Source organism: Prionailurus bengalensis, chromosome X (genome assembly GCF_016509475.1).
Source record: "Prionailurus bengalensis isolate Pbe53 chromosome X, Fcat_Pben_1.1_paternal_pri, whole genome shotgun sequence".
Taxonomy (NCBI): Eukaryota; Metazoa; Chordata; class Mammalia; order Carnivora; family Felidae; genus Prionailurus; species Prionailurus bengalensis.
This window is the reverse complement of record NC_057361.1, coordinates 47,794,781-47,819,743: the sequence shown is the minus strand read 5'-3', so window position 1 is coordinate 47,819,743 and position 24,963 is coordinate 47,794,781. Positions and strand designations below refer to the sequence as shown.

The following is a 24,963-nucleotide window of genomic DNA, read 5'->3' as shown; positions in this document are numbered from 1 at the left end:
AGAGAGAGGGCAACAGTAAGGTCTGGGTCCTCCAAAGACTTCTGCAGAGGAGGCAGGGACAGATTTGCTTAAGAATAGGAATCCTGGGGTAGGTACCTGGGTGGCTCAGAGGGTTAAACATCTGACTCTTGATTTCGGTTCAGGTCAAGATCTCACGGTTTGTGAGTTTGGGCCCCATGTTGGGTTCTGCACTGAGAGTGCAGAGCCTGCTTAGGATTCTCTCTCTCCCTCTCTCTCTGTTCCTCCCTGCTTGTGTTCTCTCTCTCAAAATACATAAACTTAAAAAAGAACAGGTAGAACTAAGCTCCAAGTCTGGCTCTATCACAAACTAGAAGGTGCTTCAGTTAATCTCTCAGCTGCAGTTTGATCATCTGTCAAATGGGATAGACAATGGGTAGCTTGCATGGCTTTTACAAGAATAAAATTTAAAAAATGAGTTACTTGATTAATGACAATTGGTATTATGATGATTCCTTTTTTTTTTTTTAACTCAAGTTAATTAACATACAGTGTAGTCGTGGTTTAAGGAGTAGAATCCAGCGGTTCATCTCTTATATATGACACCCAGTGCTCATCTCAACAAGTGCCCTCCTTAATGCCCATCACCCCTTTAACCCATCCCCCACCCACCTCCCTTCCAGCAATCCTCAGTTTGTTCTCTGTATTTGAGTCACCTGTGGTTTGCCTCCCTCTGCTTTTATCTTATTTTTTCTTCTCTTTCCCTATGTTCACCTGTTGTTTCCACATGACTGAAATCATATTTGTCTTTCTCTGATTGACTTATTTTGCTTAACATAATACCCTCTAGTTCCATCCATGTTGTTGCAAATGGCAAGATTTCATTCTTTTCCTTTGCCAAGTAGTACTCCATTGTATCGGCTTTATCTATTCATCGGTTGATGAAAATTTGGGTTCTTTCCATAATTTGGCTATTGTCAATAGTGCTGCTATAAACATTAGGGTACATGTGTCCCTTCAAATCAGCATTTTTGTATCCTTTGGATAAATACCTAGCAGTGCAATTGCTGGGTCATAGGGTAGTTCTATTTTTAATTTTTTGAGGAATCTCCATACTGTTTTCCAGAGTGGCTGCAACAGTTTGCATTCGCACCAGTAGTGCAAAAGGGTTCCCCCTTTTTCCACATCCTCGCCAACATCTGTTGTTCCCTGAGTTAATTTTAGCCACTCTGCCAAATGTGAGGTGATATCTCATTATGGTTTTTATTTTTATTTCCCTATGATGAGTGATATTGAACATCTTTTCATGTGTGTATATATATATACACACACATATACGTATTAACTCATTTAATCCTTGTAACAATGCTATGACAAACAAGGCACCTAAGGTCACACAACTAGTAAACAGTGGAATAATTTACGAACCCTAGCAGTCACACTTATATGTATGTATGACTACTCACCTCCCTATAGTGGAGAAAAGGCAAGACTACCAAACTACACAATTCTGGGGTTGCAGCCGGGGGCACCATTCACAATATAGCACATCTAAATGGTATCTCCCAGAGTTGTATAATGAAGTGGTCCTACGCAGGTTCCCTGAACCTGAGTCTGAAACCTGTAGCATAGAGTGGGGAACTACTATAGGTCCCTGAGGAAAAATGGTATGTCCTGGGGCTTATGGGCTCATTAAGAAGTATTACCAGAGGATGGCCTTAAACACACAACTTTACACTGGTTTTCCTGTAAGCACCAGGGGAATGTTTAAAATTGTGTGAGGATGAGAATGGCATGATTCCTGCCACTACCTCAGTGCAGGCCTCATCATCTCTTATAGAATACAGATGACAGTTTCCTTCCTTGAACCCCTGCCTCCACCCTGCTCCCTTTCTTTCTAACCTGATTTTTACTCTGGCCACCAGAGTGATACCTATAGTACACAAACCTAACCACGCCACTTCTTTGCTTAAGAAACCCTTCCAGATGGTATGTAGCCATCAAAAAGAAAGGACAGCTCTTTAAGTAATCATGTGAAACAATCTACAAGATGATTTTGTAAGTGACATAAGCAAAATATGGAATAATATAAATACTATGCTATTATTTGAACTAAAACAGATCTCTGTATCTCCTTACACATATATATGTGTGTGCATAAAGACGGAATAGCTATGAAAGGACATTCAAGTCTGTCACCAAGGAGGGGACAAGGTGGCTGGGAGACAGATGCCAGAGAAACTTTTCACTGCATACCCTTTAGTACCTTTTAAATTTTATGCCATGTACACATATTACCTAGTCGAAATATAAATGTAAGGAAAAGATATTTTAAATAAAATCAGAAAAAAAGGAAAATGCTTTGACAGAAAAAAATAACCAACTTTCAGTGTTTTCCTAATACCCATGGCTTAAAGTCAAACTCAAGGACTGCTGTAATCTGATTCCAGATTCATCTTTCCTTGCCTCCATTCTCATTCCAACCACTCTGCACCACAAACGATTTCCCTAAAACACCACACTATCTGCTTTTTGGGCCTCGGCATAAGCACTGGCTGAGCTCCTAGCCATCGGCTGCTGCCCCCCACCCCCTGCCACTTGCCCAGAGAATTCCTCAGCCTCCAAGAGGTGACGCAAGCATCAAGGCCTCCAGCAAGACTTCCTTGATTCACAAGTAGCATAGTTACAGCCCTCAGATCCATGCTTTCCCAACCTCTGCCCCCACCTCTAGACTGTGTCTCCCATAACAGTACAGATGTCTGTATCTAAAACTCACTAAACTGTGACCTCTCAAAGGGCAGAGATAGGAGGACTAGCAGAAGAAGCTGAAAAGAGCCTCCAGGAATCATAGCATGGCATATTGACTTGATCATGTAGGTGCTGGGGAGCCGTAACAGGGGAGGTGACATGGTCAGACTGGGCCATTAGAAACCATGGGACATATGTCCAAGTGAGAAAAGGTTAGAAGCTTAGACTAGGGTTATAGAATGGGTAGGGATCAAAAGAAGCTGATAGTTTCTCAAGAGACTTAGGAGAGAGAGGCCATAGGACTTACTGACTGTATGGGACACTGGATGCTAGTTGGAGAGAAGAGTCAAGGATAACCAGGTTTTCAACTTGAACAACTGGGTGGCCAAATGGGGATACTTATTCTCTAGGCTGGAGCCAGGCAGGCAAAGCTCCTTGAGAGAATATGCCTCTTCCTTGGACCTGCCATTGCCTGGCAAAGGATGCACACCACCTGACATCCAGGGAGCCCACAGGAAGTGAATGAATGACCTACATCTCCCCACCATTATAGGCAAACCTTGTGGGAGCCAAGCAGAAGGGACCAACCACTTCCCAGAGCCCTGGGTAGAGGAGAGGGTTGCTATGAATAAAGAGGACGGGTACCTTATACACGGTGGTTTTATTTTCCATGGCATCTGCTATTTTCATCATCGGAGAATGGAGCCACTTGATCTCCATTTCAAGCGGGTCCACATCACCCAACAGTTCATCTGATTCTCCAGTGGCCAAGCCTTTAACACAACCAAAACCACTGTCAGGGCCCTAGCTCCTTCCTGTGGCCAGCCCCCTGATCCCCACTGATTAGGCCTCAGTGGAAAGGATATGTGGACACTGCCCAAGGGAGTTGGAAAGGAAGACTCTTTCATTCCTGCTGGGAGGACACATGTCAAAGGATTAAAGGCATGTGAGGATTAAATTCACCTGCTGGGAGCTGTTCTTGGAGCCTTACCTTCCTCATCTGGAAAATGAGAATACCACAAGTCTATGACATAAGGCTGCTGTCACAGCAGAGGATGCCTGAAATGCACCGGTCTGAGACACTGCTCAGTAAATGGCAGCCACTGGGTTTCCCTCCCTAGGACCAGGCCTCTCTCCCCCTCGCTCTGGCCCCTTGCCTGGAGTTGGTCTCCACTGAAAACCATTAATGTAACCCATTGCCCTGGGCCCACATTATCCCACCTACTTCTAAACTTTGCCCCTATCCCTTTCCTCTAATCCCTACTCACTCTTCAAGATACAACACTAGGACCAACTCCTCTAGGAAACTCTCACCATTAATTTCTCCCTCTCCTCAATTTCCCAGACCTCAATATTTTGCCAAAGCACATTCTCAGTGATGGAGCCCCTTTTGCCCTCACATGCAGCCAGGGTCAAGCATCATCATAAGAACGTGAGCTCTAATTCTCCCCCAACTGCCCACTTGGTAGAAGAGGGAAGTAAAGTTCTGAAAGGGAATGGACATGCCTAAAGCCACATGGAGAATAAACTCTAGAGAAAGCAAGTCTCCTTGTCCTCATCTAAACTCCAAGGACACTAAAAGGCCCAGAGAAGGAAAGCAAGTGGCCCTCAAGAGAAACAGAGAAACCAGAAGGCAGGCCAGCTAGGGCTTTTTCCACTACCCCAGGCAGGTCCAGAGAACACTGGGCACCTTTCCTAGGTGAGATAGAGATGGGGGGGAGGAGCCATAAGCCAAGTTTGCAAATAGTAGTATCTGAAAAGAACAAACTTCCTACAGAAATTTCTGAAAGCCACACCTCTGAACCCCAGCAAATGATCATCTTAATAACACCTAATACTCACCAAGCATGTACTATAAGCCAGGCACTGCTCCAAGTGTTTTTACATATTAAGTAAGTCTTCACGAACAACTTATCAGGTGAGTGCCACTGTCCCCATTTTACAGATGATGTCATTGAGACATGGAAAAATTAAGTAACTTATGCAGCATCACACAGCTAGCAAGAAACAAAACTTGGATTTGAATCCAGGCAATCCATTTTTTAACCACTTAGCTACACTGGGCTAGGACTGTCTTAGACCACAGGGCAGAAGAGCTACTTTAAATGCCACCTCTGCCTGCCATTGACCGGGCACCATTCAGCAAGTATCACCTTTCTGTGACTCAGATGTCTCCCTGCCAATGGGGGTAAGAATGAAAATCTAGAAATGGACATGCAATGGCTGAGGCAAAGCCTAGGGCAACAAGAGAGAAGGGGTTTTGCATAGGAGTGTCTTAGTCCATTCCAGGTCCCAAGAGATAGGGAAAGGACCCTCATATTTCCTGAGCACCCCACTGTGTACATAGTACTTTGCTGACTTTTTTCCTATCTACCAAAAGACCACAACCACCCCCATGGTCCAGATTAGAACTCTCCACCTTGTGGGAGAAAACATTAAGCTTAGAGTTGGTTAAACAATTTTCTCAAAGCCAGAGTAGGGCCAGGGCAGGGGCGGGGATCAAACATGGGATTTGTTGTTGGGTCTGTGTGGCTCCCACCCAGGGCAAGACAAAGTGCTGGGCAGGCCATTCCACTTGCCCCCACTTACATTCCATGGTATCTTCATTGGCCTGCTCGGTATCCTCAATGTCAAAGACTTCAGTCATCTCCTTAATGATCTCAGCACTGAGATGAGCAGGCAAAGTGTGGGTGGCAGGTGGCAGTGTATAGAAGCTGATCTTCCCACTGCATTGGGAGGTGGGAGGAAATCGGTGATGTCATTAAGAGAACAAATGACCAAAGAGAGGATGAGTTCCCAAGTCAGAAACAATGAGGAACAACAAGAAAACCCACAGTAGCTTCAAAACAACAAGTTGAGTTTCTGGATAACCACTGGCCATAAATTCCTGGTCAGAACATGACCTGGTGCCTCAGCCTTCCCCTGCCCTAGGACCCAGGATGTCATGCTGCCCATCACTAAACACAGATGCACCCCTTTGTGGAGCATGACTCTCAGCAGGTTTCACCCTGACACCTAGCCCCCTCCTCACCTCACCCAGTCAGCCAAAACAGCTTTGGCTGCCTGTTCCTGACTGTATACACCTCCCTTCTTCTTCTTCCCCAGGCGGTGAGCCACTGCAGTCAGAAAGTGCTCAGTGGTCTGGAACCCAGAGATGCCATAATAGCTGGAAATCTGGTGAAGAAAGAAGAGAAACAATGAGGAAAATTGAGGGGCCCTTGGAGTGAGGCAGGGTATGAGCTAGAGCCTTCTGTACCTCCTCCATGTTACAGCGCTGCAGGATGGTCTCTACTGGGGTCACAGGGTCTGCCAACTTCTGTACATGGATGCAGTTGCGCAGGATGGTGCCCACCTCTGAGTTTGGTCCTGGGACAATGCCTGGGGCATCCAGCAGCCTGATGAACTTGTCCAGATAGACCTCCTGCATGAACCTAGGACAGAAAAGAGATAAGAGAGAACACAAGACACTGAAGAGCAGGGATGTGTCTGGTATCCTCTAGGCCCCAGGCACACAGCTGGGAGAGGGGTGAGGGGAAGATAGCATACAGATTAAGATGAAGAGATGTGGGGCTGGGGCTCTGCAGCCTACAAACCTGGGACTAATTCTAGTCTAGTCCCTGGCAGTGAGGACTAAGCTGTAGAACCATGGATAAGCTTCTGACTCTCTGAGTCTCTGTTGCTTCATCAAAGAAATAGAGTTGCTTATCTGTAGCCCAATCTTGCATGGCTGCTAAGAGACTTCAAGGAGCTAAGGGGGAAAGCATCCAGCTCAGTACCTGGCCCACACCAAGGGCTGTTAGTGAGACTCCCATGCCCAGAGGAAGAATCAGAGACTGGGCCAAGAAAAGGAAAGGGGCAGGGGCTGAAGTCATGAGAGATGGAGGAATGGTAGGGTCAAGGAGCTGTGGAGTCAGGGAGCAGGCAGGTGCTTACTTGGTGACCCCAGGAACAGCTCCCACACTGCATGCACGGCTGCGTTTCAGGCTATTGATCAGGCTGCTCTTCCCAACATTGGGAAGGCCTATAAAGGAACAACAGATGGCTCAGGGCAGGAAAAGCCCTCAGGAACACTTGGGCCAGCCTGTGTCCAGGCAGGAACAATGACCAAGCCATGGGGAAGCCAAAAACAGGGCCTGGCCTCCTGCCTTCCCATCCCAGGCCCTGGCCAAGCCCCAACATGGCCTTCCTAACCCTTTCCTCCATTTGTGACCATACTGGGTAAACATGTCACTCTCTAGATGTGACACTCACCTCCCACCTACAACCAGCTTGGGAAAGGTGCTCAATGCAAGGCCTCTGTAACATGATCCAACAGAAGGTAGATATCAGGACATGTCCGTGAAACAGAGAACCATCTGTCCTGGTGTAAATTCACCTGGTGGGGAATGGGAGGGCCCTCCCCAGATGTCAGTCTCTCAGTGCAACTGTCTGCCTGTGGTGCATGTTTTTCTGTTCAAGCATCTGTGAGCACCTCTAGGCCTGTGGATGTCTTTGTGTGCTACTCCCTCACCAGGTCTCTCATTCTCACCATTATCTTTCTCTGTGTGCTAGAATTTATACGCAGATCACTCTCTCATGGATGTGCCTATGTATATGTACTCCTCATACATAGAAGTCTGTACATCAATGTGTGTGTGCGCGCGCGCATGCACAGGCGTGCGTGCACACACACACACACACACACACACACACACACTCATGCATATCTCGGTTGTCCTCATTCTAAATGTTACTATTTACTTTTCCATTTTTACTTTCTCCCACTCAGTCTTTTTCTCTATCATATATGTCTTTCTTTGTGTATCTCTATCTAAACACCTATTTCTCTGCTGATTTGTCTCCTTATCTCTCATTCTAGCCATTGTCCTTTCTGGTTGTCCTTACCCCACCAATTCTGCCTCTTTTTAATTCCCTCTATGCTAACTTCTCCCAGTCTCTTTTGGTGTTCCTTCTCTCCATGGGCTTGTCTCTGTATATCCCTCTGTACGTGTTTCACTATGTCTTCTTCTGTCTCCCTGTCTACATCCCTAACCCCTCTCTCTATCTTTATTTCTCTATGAATATACATCTATCTCATCATAGACATGTTTGTATATTTGTCTCCTTCTATGACTGAATATGTGACTGTGTCTGAGGGTTAAGTGTATATGGGCACGTGTCTCTCTGTGCCTCTATTCGTTTTGCAGGGAGCAAAGTTGGGATGAGTGTGTAGGAAGAACCTGGTTTGCATATATTTTGCCTCTGGGTCTGGATATGTTTGCACAAGTATAAATCTGTACATGTATTTGTGGACCTGCATGTGTTCACAGGTGTGTGTGTGTGTGTGTGTGTGTGTGTGTTCCTCCATGTCTACTTCTTTGTTCCTGGCTCTTTCCATGTGTACCTCCCTCTCAGTCTCTATCCCTGTATCTGACTTTCTCATTCTTTCTTTGGTATGGAGGTCTGTCTCTCTAGATGCATGGAGTGTCTAGCCCTCTTATGTGTCTTTCTGCAGGTCTCTGTGCACATGTCTGTCTCTATGTTGCTTCTGGTATCTTTTTGTTTTCATTATCTCCCTCTCTCTACATGCCTCTGTCATTTAAATCCATCTTTCCTTTCTACTCCCCACCAATCCCACCATTTCCCAGTTCTTTTTCTAGGTCTATTCAGGTCTGTATATCTATACCTTTTTCTCAGTGTCCAACTCTCTCCAATGTCTTTCTCTCTTGGCTTTACTTCCTCTCCCTGACAGTCTATCTCTTTTTCTCTCAATTTCCCTATTCTCTCCCCATCATCCTTCCTTTAGTGCCCTGGGTTCCATACAGGCCCAAGTTTGAGCATCAGCCTACCTTGCCTCACACAGGGTTGATCCCCACAAGTCCCTTTCCCTTATCTGGGCCTCAGTGTTCTTATCTGTAAAAGAGATATGTTCACCCCTCCCTCCCCCAACAGTTCTGCATTCACCAATACATATCACAAATCACAAAACCCTTCCTGAACTGCTCCTCTCTTCCCCAGAAGGGTAACGTGAAGCTCCCAGAGTCCTTCACCCAGCAAACCCCCTGCCCAAGGAAGGAGCCTGAGCCCCATGACCTCCCTCTAGGCCTTACCCACAACACCCACACGAATATGGGTGCGCACTTCACCAAGGCGGCAATAATTCCCCAAAACCCTCATGAGGTTTTCAGCTCCAAAGCAGGCTTTGCTTTTCAGCAGTGACTCAGAGGCTTGATCCACTGGTACAGTGCAACGATTCTGGAAAATGAGGGGTTATTACAGAAGAGGCATCAGGTGGGAAATGTGGTCTGAGTCCAGATCTCCAGCTTTCAGTGAAACTTTCAGGGCCACCTCCCTGTGATCACCAAGATCCCCAAGGCTGAAACTGAGGGCTTCTCACACAGGTCCTGAATACCTGCCATTTGCCTGCTTGCACAAGGCCTCTTTCTCCACTGTCACTGCATCTTCAGTCTTCTCTGTCCCTCCCTCTCTCTAGACACACAGATCTCTTGCCTCCTTCAGCAGGGGAAAGATGGCATCCTGGCCTCTAGTCAAGCCAGGTTTGAATTCCAGCTCTGCCTCTCACAGGTGTGTGTGCATCAAATCCTGTTCCCCTTCTCTGGGCCTCAGTGCCCTCATCCACAAAACAGGTAAACTACCTTCCCTGCCTGTGCTGGCAAAATAGTGCCTGGCCCATAGCCTACTTTCCCTTGACCGCTCACATAGGACAAAGCCACTCCAGCCTCCAACTCCTTACTCCTGATGCCCTTCCATCTCTTCCTCTTTCCTTACTCACCCAACACAGCAATGCAAAATAGGAATTAAGCTAAATATCCATCAGTAAGAAATAGGTTAAGGAAATATATCCTTAAAGTGGAATACAAATGAAAGAGAGATGTCAGAAAAGGATGCTCACCAAGTTTTTTTGCCATAAAGAAGGCCAAAAATTATAAATGAGATATCAGGTTTCTCCCAAATGAGTAAAGATTAAAAGGTTTAATGATATCAAATGTTGGAAAGGATGTAGGGAAATAAGCCCTCACACATTCATCTACCCCAGTGGTAGGTAGATAAATTGGTATAGCCACTAGAAGAGAGGCAATTTGTCAGTGTCTGGGAAAATGTAAAATACATAAAGTATATGACCTAGCCATTCCACCTCTTAGTACCCAACCTATAAACTCACCCACCAGCCAAGATAACATGGGCAAGGGTGTGTGTTAAAGTACTGCTTAGAATGATTAAAAATTAGAAACTAACTTTATTTAGCATAAGAAAAGTACACCTCTACAAAAAATTTGCCACAAAAAAAAGCAAGCCCCAGGATGACACATATGAATGACACTTCCAAACACTTCCTTCTCTATTTCTCTCTATATATACATCTACATATATATAAAACAAAGAAAAACATCTGAAAAAACAGCCACCAAGCTAACAATGGTGGTTACCTCTGGGTATGGATAAAGGAAATTGGAATTAAGGATACTGGTGAAAAGTTACTTAACCTGTCTATAATTGCTTTTATTTTTTCTACTTTAGGAAATTCTGCACCTAGTGCAAAACTGAAAACATGTCCCGCAACACTCAGTTTCTCTCCTCAGAAGCAACCATGTTACTATAATACTTTAACATTTTACAACAAAACTGTGTTTCTGTGTTAATGATATAATTAGAAAGTAGTGTGATTTGTGTTAAACAGAAAAATGGAGACTTTTTTTAAAAGTTAACAGTTAGCTATATTTTCCAAATTTTCTAGGGACAGTATGTATTATCCTTATATATGGGGAAAAAAAGACTTTCCAAAAATCTAAAATATAGAAAGGAGTAAAGTGAAACAAATATTAAAAAGTCATCTAGTAAAGCAAAAAGCTCAAAGTTGAGGCCCAGTTCAATTACTAAAGGGCTGGAAGCCATAGTCCAAGTTATGACCCTCCAACCCTGGCCCCAGGCTACCCTGAAAGAGGCTAAATGCCCCTAGCTCCAGCTTACCAGGTTTTTGACCTGATGCTGTGTGCTGGCCTTGAAAGCCACCGTTGGCAGCTCATTCCGAAGGTAATCAAGCCACTTCTCCACAACCTCTTTGGGGACCAAGTCTGGGGAAAATAGAAAAACATAAGACTTAGTAAGGAGAACATCACTTTGATGGCTCACTCCAAATATACATCCACCCACACCAAGGCTAGGCCCACCTCCTGCCAACAGATGTCTCTCCCTCACCCTACCAGTATCTGTCCAGTTCCCAGGTTAGAATTAGAAAGGACAATTTACTCTAGGGGACCAGTTGGCCTTCCCTGAGGGGACCTCTGTCCCTTAGGGAAAAGGGGCAAATTAACTGTTTGGTCCCAGATGCCTTCCTTCCAAGCAAGGCTTCCTGAAGATTGTGTTTCCCATCCTCTCTGTGGATCATTCTAGGTTGGGCCAAATGTCAAGAATAACTCTGAAGAGAAGATGGCTACCATTTGTGGAGTACTAACCATGCATATACCAAGCATTTTATCATGAATTCTCACAACAACCCTATGAGGCTGGAACAATCACAGCCCACTATACAGCTAGAGAAATGGAAGCTCTCAGGTGACATGACTTGTCCAAGATCCTAGTGAAAATGACAGTACAACTGAGATAAGACTCAGATCTCAGTGACTCTTGAGTCCATGTGATCTTGTGCCCTAGTCTCTGGGTTCCAGCTTAGGGTAGACAGGAACTCTCCCAACTTCTGTTATACGGTGTGTGTGTGTGTGTGTGTGTGTGTGTGTGTGTGTATCTTTCAACAATTAACTTTACCTCTCGGATTCCCGGCTTTAAAAACTGGATAAGAATTCCTACTTTGCAAAACTGTTATAACTACCCTTGAGTTGCTGAGTCTCAGGGTCTGGTTGGAGCTAGTCTTTCAAGGTTTGGTCCCTGCCCTGCCTTATCCAATTCTGCCCAACACCTACCAATCTTGTTCAAGACCAGGACCAGCTTCTTGTTGCCTTCTGCCTGCAGGACAGCCTCCTCCATTTGGAAACAGCGACAGCCCAATGGGTCTCTGGCATCCAGGACTTCCAGAATCACATCAGAGTATTCCACCACCTTCAGAGCAGAGGACAGAGGATGAAGGCAAGGAAAGCATTGGGTATCAATCACAAAGGCCCAGGAAAGAAAAGTTCTCCATCTCAGTCAGGAAAAACAGAAATGGAGAAGAGATGGGACAGGATTGGTGCCCTCCCTAAAGAGCCTTAAGAAATGGGTCCCAATACCTTACGGAACTCCTTGTAATAAGCCTTCCTTGTAGCCTCATCATCCAATTGAGGAAACATATTTAATTCCTGCAAAACTTCCTCCTAAAGGGAAAAAAACAGAGAGAGAACGGTCCAGGGAAGAAAGAGGGAGTGAAAGTCAGGTCTTCGGAAACCATGACAGGCTGAGGGAGCCATGGGAATCCCAGCCCACCAAAGAGTAACTCTGACTAGCCAATAAAGCTGGGAACTGGAAGAATGGATAGAGCTACATGGTGCATGTATGTGCCTGTGTGTAAGTATGTGCTCAAGTACTAGCTAGAGACCTGAGTATGCATCTGTGTATGTAAGGAAAGAATGTGAGAGGGAGGTATAAGTGAGAAAAACCTGTGGGGGGAACATGGGATGGAAGAGGCAAAATATGCACTTTATGTTAGAAAAGGAACTTTGAATTGGAAAGTGCATATTCTGTGAGATGAGAATACGTGCCAAAAGGGCAGTAAGAAGTCCAAGAAGGAAGACGGCACCCCCCTCACACGCACTTTTCTGTTAACACTTCCTTCACACTTATACCTTCTCTCCCCCACTGTCCCCTGGTCTTAGGTCTCCCTTCTCCTACTCCCAACCCCATATTTGGGTTCCAGCTTAGGGGTTTTCCAGTCACAGATAAGGCTTGAATAGCCATCTGCCTCCCTCTCATCCCTCCCTTCTTCCCTTTCCACAGTTTCCCATCTTCACTGCACTAATTCCCTACTTCCCCTCCAACAATCTCACATCCTCCTTCTTTCCCTTTCAAGATGCTTCTGAGCAAACCCAAACCAGTCTGACCCAGAAGCAAAGGCTGCTCTCTTACCTTGTGCTCAAACTCCTCCTGGCGTTGCAGGGCATCCTGACAATAGCTCTCGATGGTCCTACGTCTGTGTCTCTCTTGCTCCCGTGCAGCCTGTTGCTTCTCCCTCATCTCTTCAACCTAACAAGTGAACACACACCAGGACTACAGCTGACTAGATCTGTAGCCTAAGGGAGGGATAGGAGACCTCGAATAACAGGGAGCAGGTGACAGAGGGAAGAAACAGTGTTGATATGGCAGAGGTAGGAGGAACAGGGATACAGGGAGAAAACAGATATAACAGCAGGGGATAAGGGGCTTGAGAGAAAGGAAACAAGAGACGAAGGAAGGGAAAGTGTGGCAGAGAACAAAGGAAAGAGGGCATGTGAAGCTGAGAACGTGTTCTGGGAAAAGGGAACCAATTAAGACCAGAGGGAGAAAAGAGGACAAGCTCCTGGGATGCTCCATCATTTAAAGAGCAAGAAAATGAAGTAGCAGCCAAGGAGACTGGAAAAGAGGAAGGAAGACATCTAGGAGAGTGAAATGACAAGAAAGTCAAAGGGAGGGTGTTTCAAAGAAAGCATGGTCTCAAATCCTGAGAATTCAGATGAGATGACAGAAGGAAACTATCCATGAGTGTGATGTCAGAGAATGAGCAGACAGTGAGGCTGACAGGATTCAGTGGAGCAGCAGGGCAACAATGGACGGGTGTGCAAATGGAGACACTTAAATCAAGTATCAAAGTGACTACCTTCTCTTCTTTATTCTGCAAACAGCCTCAACAACCCTAACAACTCTGGTCTTTGCCCTTCCCTTCACCACTTCTGTGGACCTGGCAGTCAGGACAGGCCCTCTCTCTCCCCCAAGGTCAAGGGCTTACCCTCTTCTTCTTTAATTCAGCCTCCCGACTGGCATGATCATTGGAGTGAACAAACTGGGGAGCAGAGGCTACTTTGTGGGCTGCATTCTTTCCATTCTGCTTTGTAGGCTGGTCACCGCACAAGAGGAAACAATCAAACAGAGCTAATGAATCCATGGAAATCACCCATCCTAGAGGGTTGCTCAAAAGTAAGCAAAAAGAAAGTCTCCTTTCCCACAGGTCTGCCCATCTGGCTTGAGAGAGACCCTCCCTCTCCTAGGCAGGGGTTGACTGAGGAACCCCAGGAAAGGTGGAGACAAATGGAAAAGTTTCCCAATTAAAGGCCAAGAGAAATGCTAAGTAGCTCTCAAAGTGTGGTTCTTGGACCACAGCAGTGACATAACCTGGGAACTTGTTATAAATGTAAATTATGGAAGGCCATGACAGACCTACTGAATCAGAAACTCAAGGCTGGAGGCTAGCAATCTGTGTTTTAACCAGCCCTCCAGTTAATTACCCAAAACTAAAAAAGTGTGAGAACTTTAACACACTAAAATTTAAGAACAATGCTCTGGACCATCTTACTTGTCTACACCTTTCCTAGCAGGACCAGGATCTGGAGCCAAAGATTATATTTTGGCCTCCCTCCTCAACAAGAGCAATTGGGACTTGGGAACCAGACATACTCAAGTTCTAGCTGTGCTACCTTGAACCTAGGAACTTTCTCACTAAGGCTGTTTCCTCATCTTAAAAATGGGACAATGGCAATCCCTACACCAGGGTAACTCAAGCACAAAGCAGTACATGGCTTGTGGTGGAAACTTAATAAACGCTGACTCTGTACTGCAGCCAACCAGAGAGGGGGGAAAAGCCAGATCCTCTAATTCCAATGTGGTGCTCTATCTGGAATGATCCAACATCTACTGGCATTTGTAGGCCTCTTCCAGGGCAGGCAGTCCTGAACTACCCACAACAATGGGTATAGCTTACCTGAGGGTGGAGCCAACTTACCTTCTTGCAGCCTTTGGAACCTTTACCTGGTTTTTTATTTTCTACAAAAGAAAAAAAAAAGCCATTATCCACCTACCCAACATCTGTTTATACCTTAATCAAAGTCAAGTCACACTGGGAACCTAAGGAGGACTCAGATACCATGTCTGTCCAGGCTCAGAACAAGAAAGACATGAAGATGGCAGCAACAGGGTCAGAGGAAGTAATGGATAAAATATTTGAGGCATTATTTTAATGCAAACTGAAATAATGCTTATGGGAATTCTGTGAAAAGTGACCTGAATGCATGCTTGTGACTCCTCTCTCTCCCCTAAGTTTTGGCTGGGGGCAACTCACCAATTGCCACACCAATCTGAAGTTGGGCACTGACAGCATGGGAAGGTAATCTGAGGAGTCCCAGGTGGCTAAGCCAAGGCAGATACCCTCAGCACACAGGGAGAGAACTGCTCCTTCCTGCTGATCCTGCTCTGGCCATTACCTCCAAAAGGACTTGCCCTATTTAGCCAAACTGAGGTCTCCGTTGGATATAAGGAAGCGAGAGCTCACCTTCTTCAATCACATCTAAACAAAGCCCAAAAACTTAAGAGGCCTCACCCTCTTCATGAGAAGTCCCATCTGTCATCCTCTTCACAGCTGGCCTTTTGAGAAACAATGGCTTCCTAATTCTTACCACCTGCAAAGGAGCTAAAGGAATTCCTAAAGGGGGAAGTTCTGGAAGGTCAGGATATATACAAACAAATATAGGGGCAGCTTGGGATTACCAGAGAGAGGCTCCCCAATCACATAAGGTGGTTCACACCAAAGCAGAGTTAACAAAGGAAACAGAGAATTTAATACTATTGTAAATTCTTAAGGAGATTCAAGAAGATACTTCAAAAGAACTGTAAGAAAAAAAATTCCCAAAATTTAATATTAAATAAAAATTCAATAGATGTAGTGAAAAACAGCACAGACATCATTAACAACCAAACTAACAAGCTGGAAGATCAAGGGAAGAGCTTGCTTAAAACAAAACTCTAAAGAAATGGAAATTATGGGTAAAAATACAAAATGGAGAATAGACTCAGGAGAGCTAATATCTAAATAACAGGAGTTTCAGAATGAGAAAAAGGTATAAATGAGAGGCATTTGTTTTTAAATGATAGATGAAAGTTCCTTAAATTGAAAATAGGCTTGAGGTTTCAGATTAGAAAGACTTATGAAGCACCAAGATTAACAAAAAAGACACATCATAGGCATACTCTAATGAAATTTCTCAACTCCAAGGATAAAGAGAAAATCTTATAAACTTCGAAACAGGAGTTTCCAAAGAAGTGAAGAGAAGCAGACAGCCTTCTCAAATCTACAACTCTGAACATTTAAGACAGAAAAACAATTACAAAGTTCTGAAACAAGACACAAGCTGAATTCCTATACCTAACCTTCTTTTACATGAAGGTGAAAGACATTTTCAGATGTGCAAAGATTAGTAGCACCTGAATTCGTGTAAAACTATAGCTGACCCTTGAACAACACAAGTTTGAACTCCATGGATCCACTTATACAGATTTTTTATATAAATACAGTACAGTACTGTAAATGTGTTTTCTCTTCCTTATGATTTTCTTAACATTTTCTTTCCTCTAGCTTCCTTTATTGGAAGAATACAGTTTATAACACATTCAACAAAATACATGTTAATTGACTGTTATGTTACTGGTAAGGCTTCTGGTCAACAGTAGGCTATTAGTAGTGAAGTTCTGGGGGAATCAAAAGTTATGTGTGGATTTTTGACTGCATAGAGGCTTGAGGCCACTAACCCCCAAGTTGTTCAAGGGTAAACTATACTTGAGGAAGTAAACCAGTAAAAATAAAAATTAACTCAGATAAAGATCTCAAGCTAAAGGAAACAAATAATAGTGGGCAGAAAATCTATTAAAGCTTTAAGTTGAAAAAATAACAGAAAAACCATTAAATCTTTTAAAACGCTACTAATGTAGCTAAGAACTGTAACACATATTTAGAAAAGATTTTTAAAGTCCAGGAAGCATATCATAAGGAAATAGCTCAGCATCAAAGTATCAAATCATTTCAACAAAATCCTGGAATCAAGCAATAGGGGTTGGAAAAGCAAAATCATGAAAGCATGCTTAATGTCTTACTTTGGAAGGGCAGGATAAAAATAGTTATTATTTAATTTTGGTAAAGTGACAGAGATATTCAAGTTTAATTATGTTTGACATAAACATGAATGCAATTACTACCATAACCTTAATTACTGGTGGAGGATTTTTTTGAGCTTGAAAAGTAAATAAATAAGAGACTAAGAGGAAACAAACAAAAAATATAAAATAATATGGCAGAAATTAGACCAAACATATTAGTTACCATGATGAATGTTAATGGATCAAATTTCCCTGTAATAACAACAACAACAACAACAACAGACCTCAAGTCTCCTTTTCTTTCAAAGTACTCATGTTGCAATGAAAAGAATGTGAGGTTGGGAATGAACCAGGACTGGCCATTTTACTCAACAATTTCCATCTGCCTAACTTCCCTAGAAACTGGGGCCCTGTGCTGGATACAGGCACACAATAAAAGAAAATATATCACTTAGTGACGGAGAAAACATCTGCTTCAGAAGGGAGAAGGAAGGCAGGAAGAGAGAATGCAAAGTGAAGAAGAAAGGAAGGACACAGTCATCACTCACAGCACCTCAGCACTCAAGGAGCCATGGTTAACCTGTCTTGTAACAGCTTCAGAGAGAAAACAACTATCACTTTGTAGACAGCCAGAACTAGACCTAGGTTTCCATTCTGGCTCAACAGCTACCTAGCTACATGACCCTGAAGAATTTTCTTAAGTCTCTGTAAGCCTCAACTTTTCCACCCACCACTACTTAAAGGCAGATCTCTCACCCTAATCTTTCCATCTCTCCTTGGAAACAATTCCCCAACCTTCTCCCTTAATGGAGACTCAGCTCTCCTGCTTCACCTTCCTACCTCTGGAAAGGTGGCTGTTGTTTCCTCAGGTACACGAATACTTTGTGGGCCAACAGGTGGAGGAGGTGTCCTCTGGACTCACCATTGCCAAACTAAAACTACTTCTCCTTCTTGTTAAAACAAAGAAATGAAAAAAAAGAGGGGGGAAACCCTGCTCTTTTTGAGACTGCTACTATCCCTGTCACCTATGAGTCACTTTTCCTCATTTATTGACACACCTGGCACATAGCTTTACTTTCAATCTGACTCCTGCCATCATCAACCTGGGTAACTTTGGTGACCCCAGGGCCCCTGCCAATATGGGTTCCACACTTCCTCGACATCCCCACTCCATGAAGTCACCTGCCTACCCACTGCAGTGGTGATGCCTATGATCATCATCTGTAACTGACTGGACTTCACATAGCAGTCTCAAACATCCCTCTCAGTCATCTTCAAGCTCATTTGTTCACCCCCTAGAGTCTTCCAAAGTGAAGTCTCCACTCTGTTCCTTATTCATCAGCCATACCCCTACCCTCCCTCCCTGTGCAGCACACATTTGTCTATTACAATGGATTACATACCTGTGCCACCAGCCCCAGGCAGCTATAAATCTTTTAATGCTTATTTATTTTTGAGAGAGACAGAGACATAATGCGAGTGGGTTAGGGGCAGAGAGAGGAGACACAGAATCCGAAGCAGGCTCCAGGCTCTGAGCTGTCAGCACAGAGGCCAACACGGGGCTCGAACTCACGAGCTGTGAGCTCATGACCTTAGCCAAAGTCAGACACTCAACTGACTGAGCCACCCAGGTGCCCTGGCAGCTATAAATCTTTTAAATGACAAAACACATCCTCCTTTTTAATAACCATTCAAAAATGTACAATTAAAATTGTATTTAACCACTCCTTGTAGGGCTCCTCAATAACCTCCCCAGATTTAATCATTATCATTACCATTTGGGTCCAAGGTATGACTGAGAGTGAGGGTGGCTGCACCATGAGGCACCTCCCCTATCTTCCATTGCAGTCATTCCAGTTAGTATGATCATTACTTTAGCTGCAATTTACCAAAGTCTGTGTTTTGTGAATACATGTAAAGGTTTTGTTTAATATTCACCATTTTTCCCACTCAGGTAGAACAATATGATTGTTCTGTAACAGGTAATAAGTCATATGGTTCCAAACTAAAAAGGTGTATTTTGAAAGATCTTCCACACTTGTCCCTAACCACTGCACTCTCCTCACTGCAACAAGAAACCACTTTATCAATGCAAATGCAAATATATATAATCTTATTTCCCCCCATTTGCTCCCACTGACAATAACATAGTATGTCCTCCTGTTGACAACTTGCTTTTTTCATTTAACAAATAAATATTGGAGATCTTTTCATCTAATATTTTTTCCATACAATATTCTCTATATATAATCTTTCCATATAATACTTCATTTATTTTTTATTATAATACTTCATTTCTTTTAAACTGCTAGGGTTCTTTTGTATGCATACACTCCACTTCATTTAACCAGCTAATTATTGTCTTTTCCATCAGTATCAATAATTTTATTATCATCTGGTATTTGATATTCTTTTTTTTTTAAATTTTTTTTTAATGTTTATTTATTTTTGAGACAGAGAGAGACAGAGCATGAACAGGGGAGGGGCAGAGAGAGAGGGAGACACAGAATTGGAAGCAGGCTCCAGGCACTGAGCCATCAGCCCAGAGCCCGACGCGGGGCTCAAACTCACGGACCGCGAGATCGTGACCTGAGCTGAAGTCGGACGCCCAACCGACTGAGCCACCCAGGCGCCCCTGGTATTTGATATTCTTAAAAGTATAATTAATTTTGTTCATTTTTCTTGTGTTGAAAAAAATTATTTACTTTTGGTATTCACATAACCACAGTCTGATTCTTGTTGAAATTTTTGTGTGATATATAAAGTAAATATACTGAATTTTTTTTCACCAAGCCCACATAGGCAGGGCCACCATTCACACAGAATATGGGGTCACTGGGTTGCATAATTCTTGTCCAGTCTATAATGTCATTTTCTATGTGGACTACAGCAAGATAAAGGCAGGAAGCACAGAACCAAACCTGCCTTAATGCTCTTGCCTTTCCTCTTATAAGGGAGAGTCCATGCATCACATTTGTCTTCTCTCTCTAGGCTATAAAAGAATAGTGGAAGGAGGAAGAATTGAGTTAGCACACTGAGACATTCTAGTGCCTGGCACACAGTAAGTACCAAACAGCTATGCCTGGTCATGCTGGGTCCTTGGGACACAAAGATAAACGAAATGTGGGTGAGAAGTTAACAGCACAGTGTAGGAGACAGACTCGATCATACAGTATCAATAGTTCCAGTTCCTGTGGGCGCAGATGGTAGAAACCAAGGGAGGAGCTTAATGGGAGAGCTTCCTAAAGTAAGTGATGTGTAAGTTGAAATCTGAAAAACAAGCAAGGATTATCCAGTTGAAGAATGAGGAAAAAGGGAGGAAAAGAGTCTCAAAGGCAGAAAGAACAACAATTTGTCTCCACTGTCTGGTATATACTACTATTCACCTCAGATCAAGTCACTTAACCTTGTTGAGCCTGTTTCCTCAACTGTAAAATGGGAATGGGGGATAAGGGGAACACTACCTCCAAGAAGTTGGTAAGACAACAATGATACCATACATAAAAGACAAGACTAAACAATTTGGTATATTTGACACATAATGTTACACTAGTTTCAGGTGTACAACATAGTGATTCCACAAAACAAGTCTATGTCTATGCATTATGCTATGCTCAACACAAGCATAGCCACCATCTGTCACCATACAATGGTACTACAGTACCACTGACTATATTCCATATACTGTACCTTTTAATTCCATGACTTATTTATTCCATAACTGAAAGCCCGTATCTCTCACTCCCCTCACCCATTTTGCTCATCCCCTCATGCCATACTGAGCATTTTTTAAAAACAGAACTACCCTATGATCCAATAATCACATTTCAGAGTATTTACCCAAAAAATACAAAAACACTAATTCGAAAGGATACTTGCACCCCAATGTTTATAGCAGCATTATCTACAATACACTAGCCAAATTGTGCAAACAGCCCAAGTGTCCATCAACTGATGAATGGGTAAAGATGTAATGTATATATACAATGGAATATTACTCAGCCATAAAAAAGAATGGAATCTTGCCATTTGTAAAAACATGGATGGAACTAGAGTATAATGCTAAGCAAAATAAGTCAGATAAAGACAAATACCATATGATTTCACTCCTATGCAGAATTTCAGAAACAAAACAAATAAGCAAAGTTAAAAAAAAAGAGACAAACCAAGAAATAGACTCTTGGGGCACCTGGGTGGCTCAGTTGGTTGAACGTCTGACATCAGCTCAGGTCATGATCTCACAGTTCATGAGTTTGAGCCCCGCACTGGGCTCTGCACTGACAACACAGAGCCTGCTTCAGATCCTCCGTCTCCCTCTCTCTCTGCCCCTCCCCTGCTCTGTCTCTCTCTCAAAAATAAACACTAAAAAAAAAAAAAAAGAAACAGACTCCTAACTAAGAGAATAAACTGATAGTTACCAGAGGGGAGGTGGGTTGGGGGCATGGGTGAAATAGGTGATGGGGATTAAGGAGTGTACTTGTCCTGGTAAGCACTGGGTGATATATAGAATTGTTAAATCACTGTATTGTACACCTGAAACTAATATAACCCTCAATGTTAGCTCTACTGGAATTAAAATTTTTAAAAGATAATAATTTTTTAAGTTGCCATGAAATACTACAAATATTCATTAAAGCTTAGCATTGAGAGGGGATAGTAAAAGAAACTCACTGTGTCTATGTTTCATCATGATGACTGACTTGAAAGCAGGTAGGTTCAAATCTGCAGGCTTTCGTCCTGTCCGAATGGAAGAAGAACCAATGTGAAGACAGAGAGGGGAACCACAATGCCACAAGCTCCCTTCTGAGCCCCCTGTAGGCAAAATGAAATGTTAAAGAACATGATAAGAAAGTCCTAACAACTAGAGGAACCAGAAGGGGCTATAATAGAGTTGGGGCCTGGTATAGCTGAATCTACACAGGGAAGGCAGCATCATACTACCCAAAAGGAGGCTATACCTAAACGCCTCTTCCTGGGTGGAGTCACTGCCTTGATGTATCAGATGGGGTCCTTGGCCCTCAATGCTCCATCCTGTAATATTATATACCCTAGTACTAAACTTCTCTATGCTGAGGGGAGAGGGTATACAAGGATGACCTGTTTCTGTATAGGATATTAATAGTACCTCTTTTCTCAAGTAGAGGGTTCTGATCTACCCTGGAAGTGGGGAAAAGAGAGATACCAGAAGTCTACCCTAGGGAAAAGGGACCTCAGAACAATACTTTTAATCTGTGTTTATGTTATACTGAGGCCAAGAGGTCAGTGAAAAATCTTGGGGGCGGGGAATCTATACCTGCATGTATGGGTTGGGATCAGTTCCTTAGTGAATGGGGGTGAGGAGATGCCTTCTGTTGTTCTACTATGGGGTGCAGAGCAACTGGGAAAACCAGCACAGTGGTTGTGTGCATCTCTGGTGCATGGGAGAGAAGTGAAGGGCTGTATATTTGTAAGTGGTCAGGGAGAAGTCCTGGGTCTCTTTGCCCTGCGGAGGGCTGGGGTGAGGGGAAAATGATGTGCCTGTTTCCACTACAAGGTGACATTAGTTGCCACATTAATGAAGGGGGGGGAATCATGCAGCTTTGCATGAATGGGGTCTGCACTTTGCCTGTAGTGAGCTATTCCGGACCCTTCCATGGGAGGTGGGATGGGGGACGATGTGTTTATCTTTTAAATGGGTTGAAGTCAGCATTGTGCTAACACTGAAGGGAATAGGACCTCTAGTTCTCCGTACAGGAGTGGCGGGTAGGGACACAGCTATAAGTTCAGTGGATCAGCCCTTACACTTTGGGCAGGCAGGGGTGTCTGTGTTTTTACCCTGGATGGAGAAAGAGATCTGAGCTCCTCCACCTTGGGTAAGGGGGGAGCCCATCTGGATCAAAGGTAGGATGATCGGTGATGTCATTGCCTCTCAACACTGCGGGGAGGGGGAGCTGCACCTCTCTGCTCCCTTGGGGGTCTCTCCTTGCTACATTTGGTGATTCTAAATCCTTGAGGGAAGAGTAGGAGAGGGATGATCTCTCAAATCTGAGCCCCTCTACCAGGGGACGGGGGAAGGCAGGCACCAGGGGCAGATCTGACAGCATTCCTGGGTTATGGTCTGTTTCTCTTCGCGGCAGGGCATTTGGGGAGCTGGGCCATTACAAATTCGGTAAACCAGTGCCTCCTTATGGGGTGGGGGGAGGAGTCAAGTCTTATTTTCCACAATGGGGTCTCACTCTAGCCAAGGTGAGGAAGATCTGCGTGTTCTCTAAGGGCTGAGAGGTACGCCTCAAACCACTGAGGAGGGGTGATCTAACATCTCTGCAGTAGCGGGGGCGGGGCTTCTGCAACTGGTTACAAGGGGGCTAGGCAGGGAAGTCCCCCAGCTCTTCTACCTCGGTATATTAAACGTTTCTGAGCTCCCCTGTACTGGCGGTCCAGCCAGGGTAGGCGGGAGTGGACGTGTGCAAAGGGAGTAATACACCAAAGCCTCTGTCCAAGGGGAACTGTTGCATCAAGGCGGATCTGTGTGCCTTAGCGCCGGTAAAGGCCCGAGTCGCTCAGCTTTTGGGGGAGGGAGGTATGTCTCTATAACCGTGGGATCGATGTCGCCACACGGAGACACCTGTCTACCCTGAAGGGGTGCAGAATGGAGCCTCGCTATCCTGAAGAGAGGAGGGCACTCGATGCTTCTCCACACAAGTGAGGTCTGTGACTTTCTACACAGTATGTCCAGGGCTCTACATCTGCCCAGATGGGGTGAGGCCGTGCCCCTCTACCCAGCAAGAGTGCATTTGGGCACATGCCCATGTGCGGAGTGATCCCTGTCCCTCACCTGGGCCCTTCTACCCTGGATGAGAGCTGGTTCTCTACCTCTCTATTTCAGAATGGAGGACGCCTCTAGTTTCCACCTCAAATACACGAGCCTTAACGCGCGGCTGGCTGGGAGAGCGCTCACAACGAGAAAAGAGGAGAGTCGTCTCTTACCTCCACTTCCGGCGGGGATCAAAGAGGAGAGAATGGCACCACGATACGGTTGGTCGGCAGGCTGAGCTAACGCGGATAGGCTCCGACTTCCGGATCCCAGCCTTACGGCGCCGGTCCGCCCGCCTTGCTTCGGATTGACGGCTCGCGCTCGCCCATCCCTACTCCGCAGGCGCGCTGGTCCCGCCTCCCAGCTTCCCTGTGCGGTGAGAAAAAAGCCGAGAAGGAGTAGGCGGGGGACCGAGCGGCCGGGTCGACTAGTGTGGCCATATAACCTACTTGTAAGCCAAGAGCTTGTCCGATGACCTCTGCCTGGGCCCAAATATGCGTGTTCCCGAATTTTAGTAACCAAGCAATCACCATGACCGCATCATACAAGGGTGGGGGTCAGTCCCTTTGTCTACAAAGGAAGATGGCGACGGGCTGGGTGTGAGAAAATGGCCGCCTAGGTCACATGTCTTGCCGAGTGCTCCCCACCTAAAAGTGACTTGGTTAGCCGTTCCCAACTTCTTCCTGGCTTGTAGGGTCCCAGACAAACCCTGAGACAGCCCCTCCCAGCGCTTTCTGCCGAAGTTCAAATGCATGGTCAGGCCCAGGAGCTGGACAACTGGAAGCCTCTCCCACCCGTTTGCCCTCTTCTCCTCCTCCTCCTCCCTCCTTATCTTTGGCCCCAGAGCGGCAAATGAAGAAAGGAATGAATGTATATCTCGGAAGTGGGTACAAATAAGGATTTCTTTAGAAACTATCTTGAGAAGCTCCTGACCTGGCTGGAGAATGAGGTCTCCCCTTAAAAATAGTAAATATTAGTCTGACAATGATTTCTTTGTGATAATTTAATTGCAGCCCCTTCTTTTCCTCAAACCTAAACTTTGGGTGTAGGGCCAAGCCCCCAGTACCTCGGGTGTGTATTCCTCCACCTCAAAAGTATCCAAAAAGAAACTGATTCCCTCTGTCTACTCCTACCCCTTACATATGCACTACTCATTGTGTCTTCTATCCTCTCACCCTGGAGACACACAAAACTCTGCACCCCAAACCAGCCCTCACCACCTTGACCCTTCCCCCTGCATTAGCAAATTCTTCCTGTTTAAGACCTAACTCTGGTCACTTCTGTGAACTTTCACAGCTGAATTAGAAACTCAGAACACCTTTCTGCACTTATCTCTTAATACTGTAATCATTTATATGGCTGCATCTTCACACAAATGGAAATGCAGTCTCACTTCCTGAGAGTAGGGGCCATATATCTTC

The 24,963-nt window shown here is 44.6% G+C and overlaps 1 protein-coding gene and 1 long non-coding RNA gene across 7 annotated transcripts in view; one reads left to right on the top strand and one right to left on the bottom strand.

The window, feature by feature from the left end:
* GNL3L (G protein nucleolar 3 like) overlaps positions 1–23,846 on the bottom strand; it is a 28,893-nt gene extending 5,047 nt beyond the window's left edge. The window contains exons 1-14 of one of the 6 annotated variants that reach the window (XM_043571127.1): positions 23,716–23,846; positions 21,421–21,486; positions 14,606–14,646; positions 13,616–13,723; positions 12,760–12,876; positions 11,928–12,011; positions 11,625–11,760; positions 10,675–10,778; positions 8,796–8,940; positions 6,640–6,727; positions 5,963–6,137; positions 5,738–5,880; positions 5,296–5,432; positions 3,352–3,479 (exon numbers count right to left, since the gene is read on the bottom strand). In XM_043571127.1, the coding sequence (XP_043427062.1) occupies positions 3,352–3,479; positions 5,296–5,432; positions 5,738–5,880; positions 5,963–6,137; positions 6,640–6,727; positions 8,796–8,940; positions 10,675–10,778; positions 11,625–11,760; positions 11,928–12,011; positions 12,760–12,876; positions 13,616–13,723; positions 14,606–14,646; positions 21,421–21,439 (1,425 nt within the window). In that variant the 5' untranslated portion in view covers positions 21,440–21,486; positions 23,716–23,846. Of the gene's footprint in view, positions 1–3,351; positions 3,480–5,295; positions 5,433–5,737; positions 5,881–5,962; positions 6,138–6,639; positions 6,728–8,795; positions 8,941–10,674; positions 10,779–11,624; positions 11,761–11,927; positions 12,012–12,759; positions 12,877–13,615; positions 13,724–14,605; positions 14,647–21,420; positions 21,562–23,715 lie in introns of all 6 variants that reach the window. The other 5 variants (XM_043571126.1, XM_043571132.1, XM_043571129.1 and 2 more) reach the window with 5 other exon arrangements.
* Positions 23,256–24,530, top strand: LOC122477770. The gene is made up of 2 exons (XR_006295759.1): positions 23,256–23,435; positions 23,615–24,530. It is a non-coding gene; the product is annotated as an uncharacterized LOC122477770 (long non-coding RNA).
* Positions 24,531–24,963: the final 433 nt, after the last annotated feature.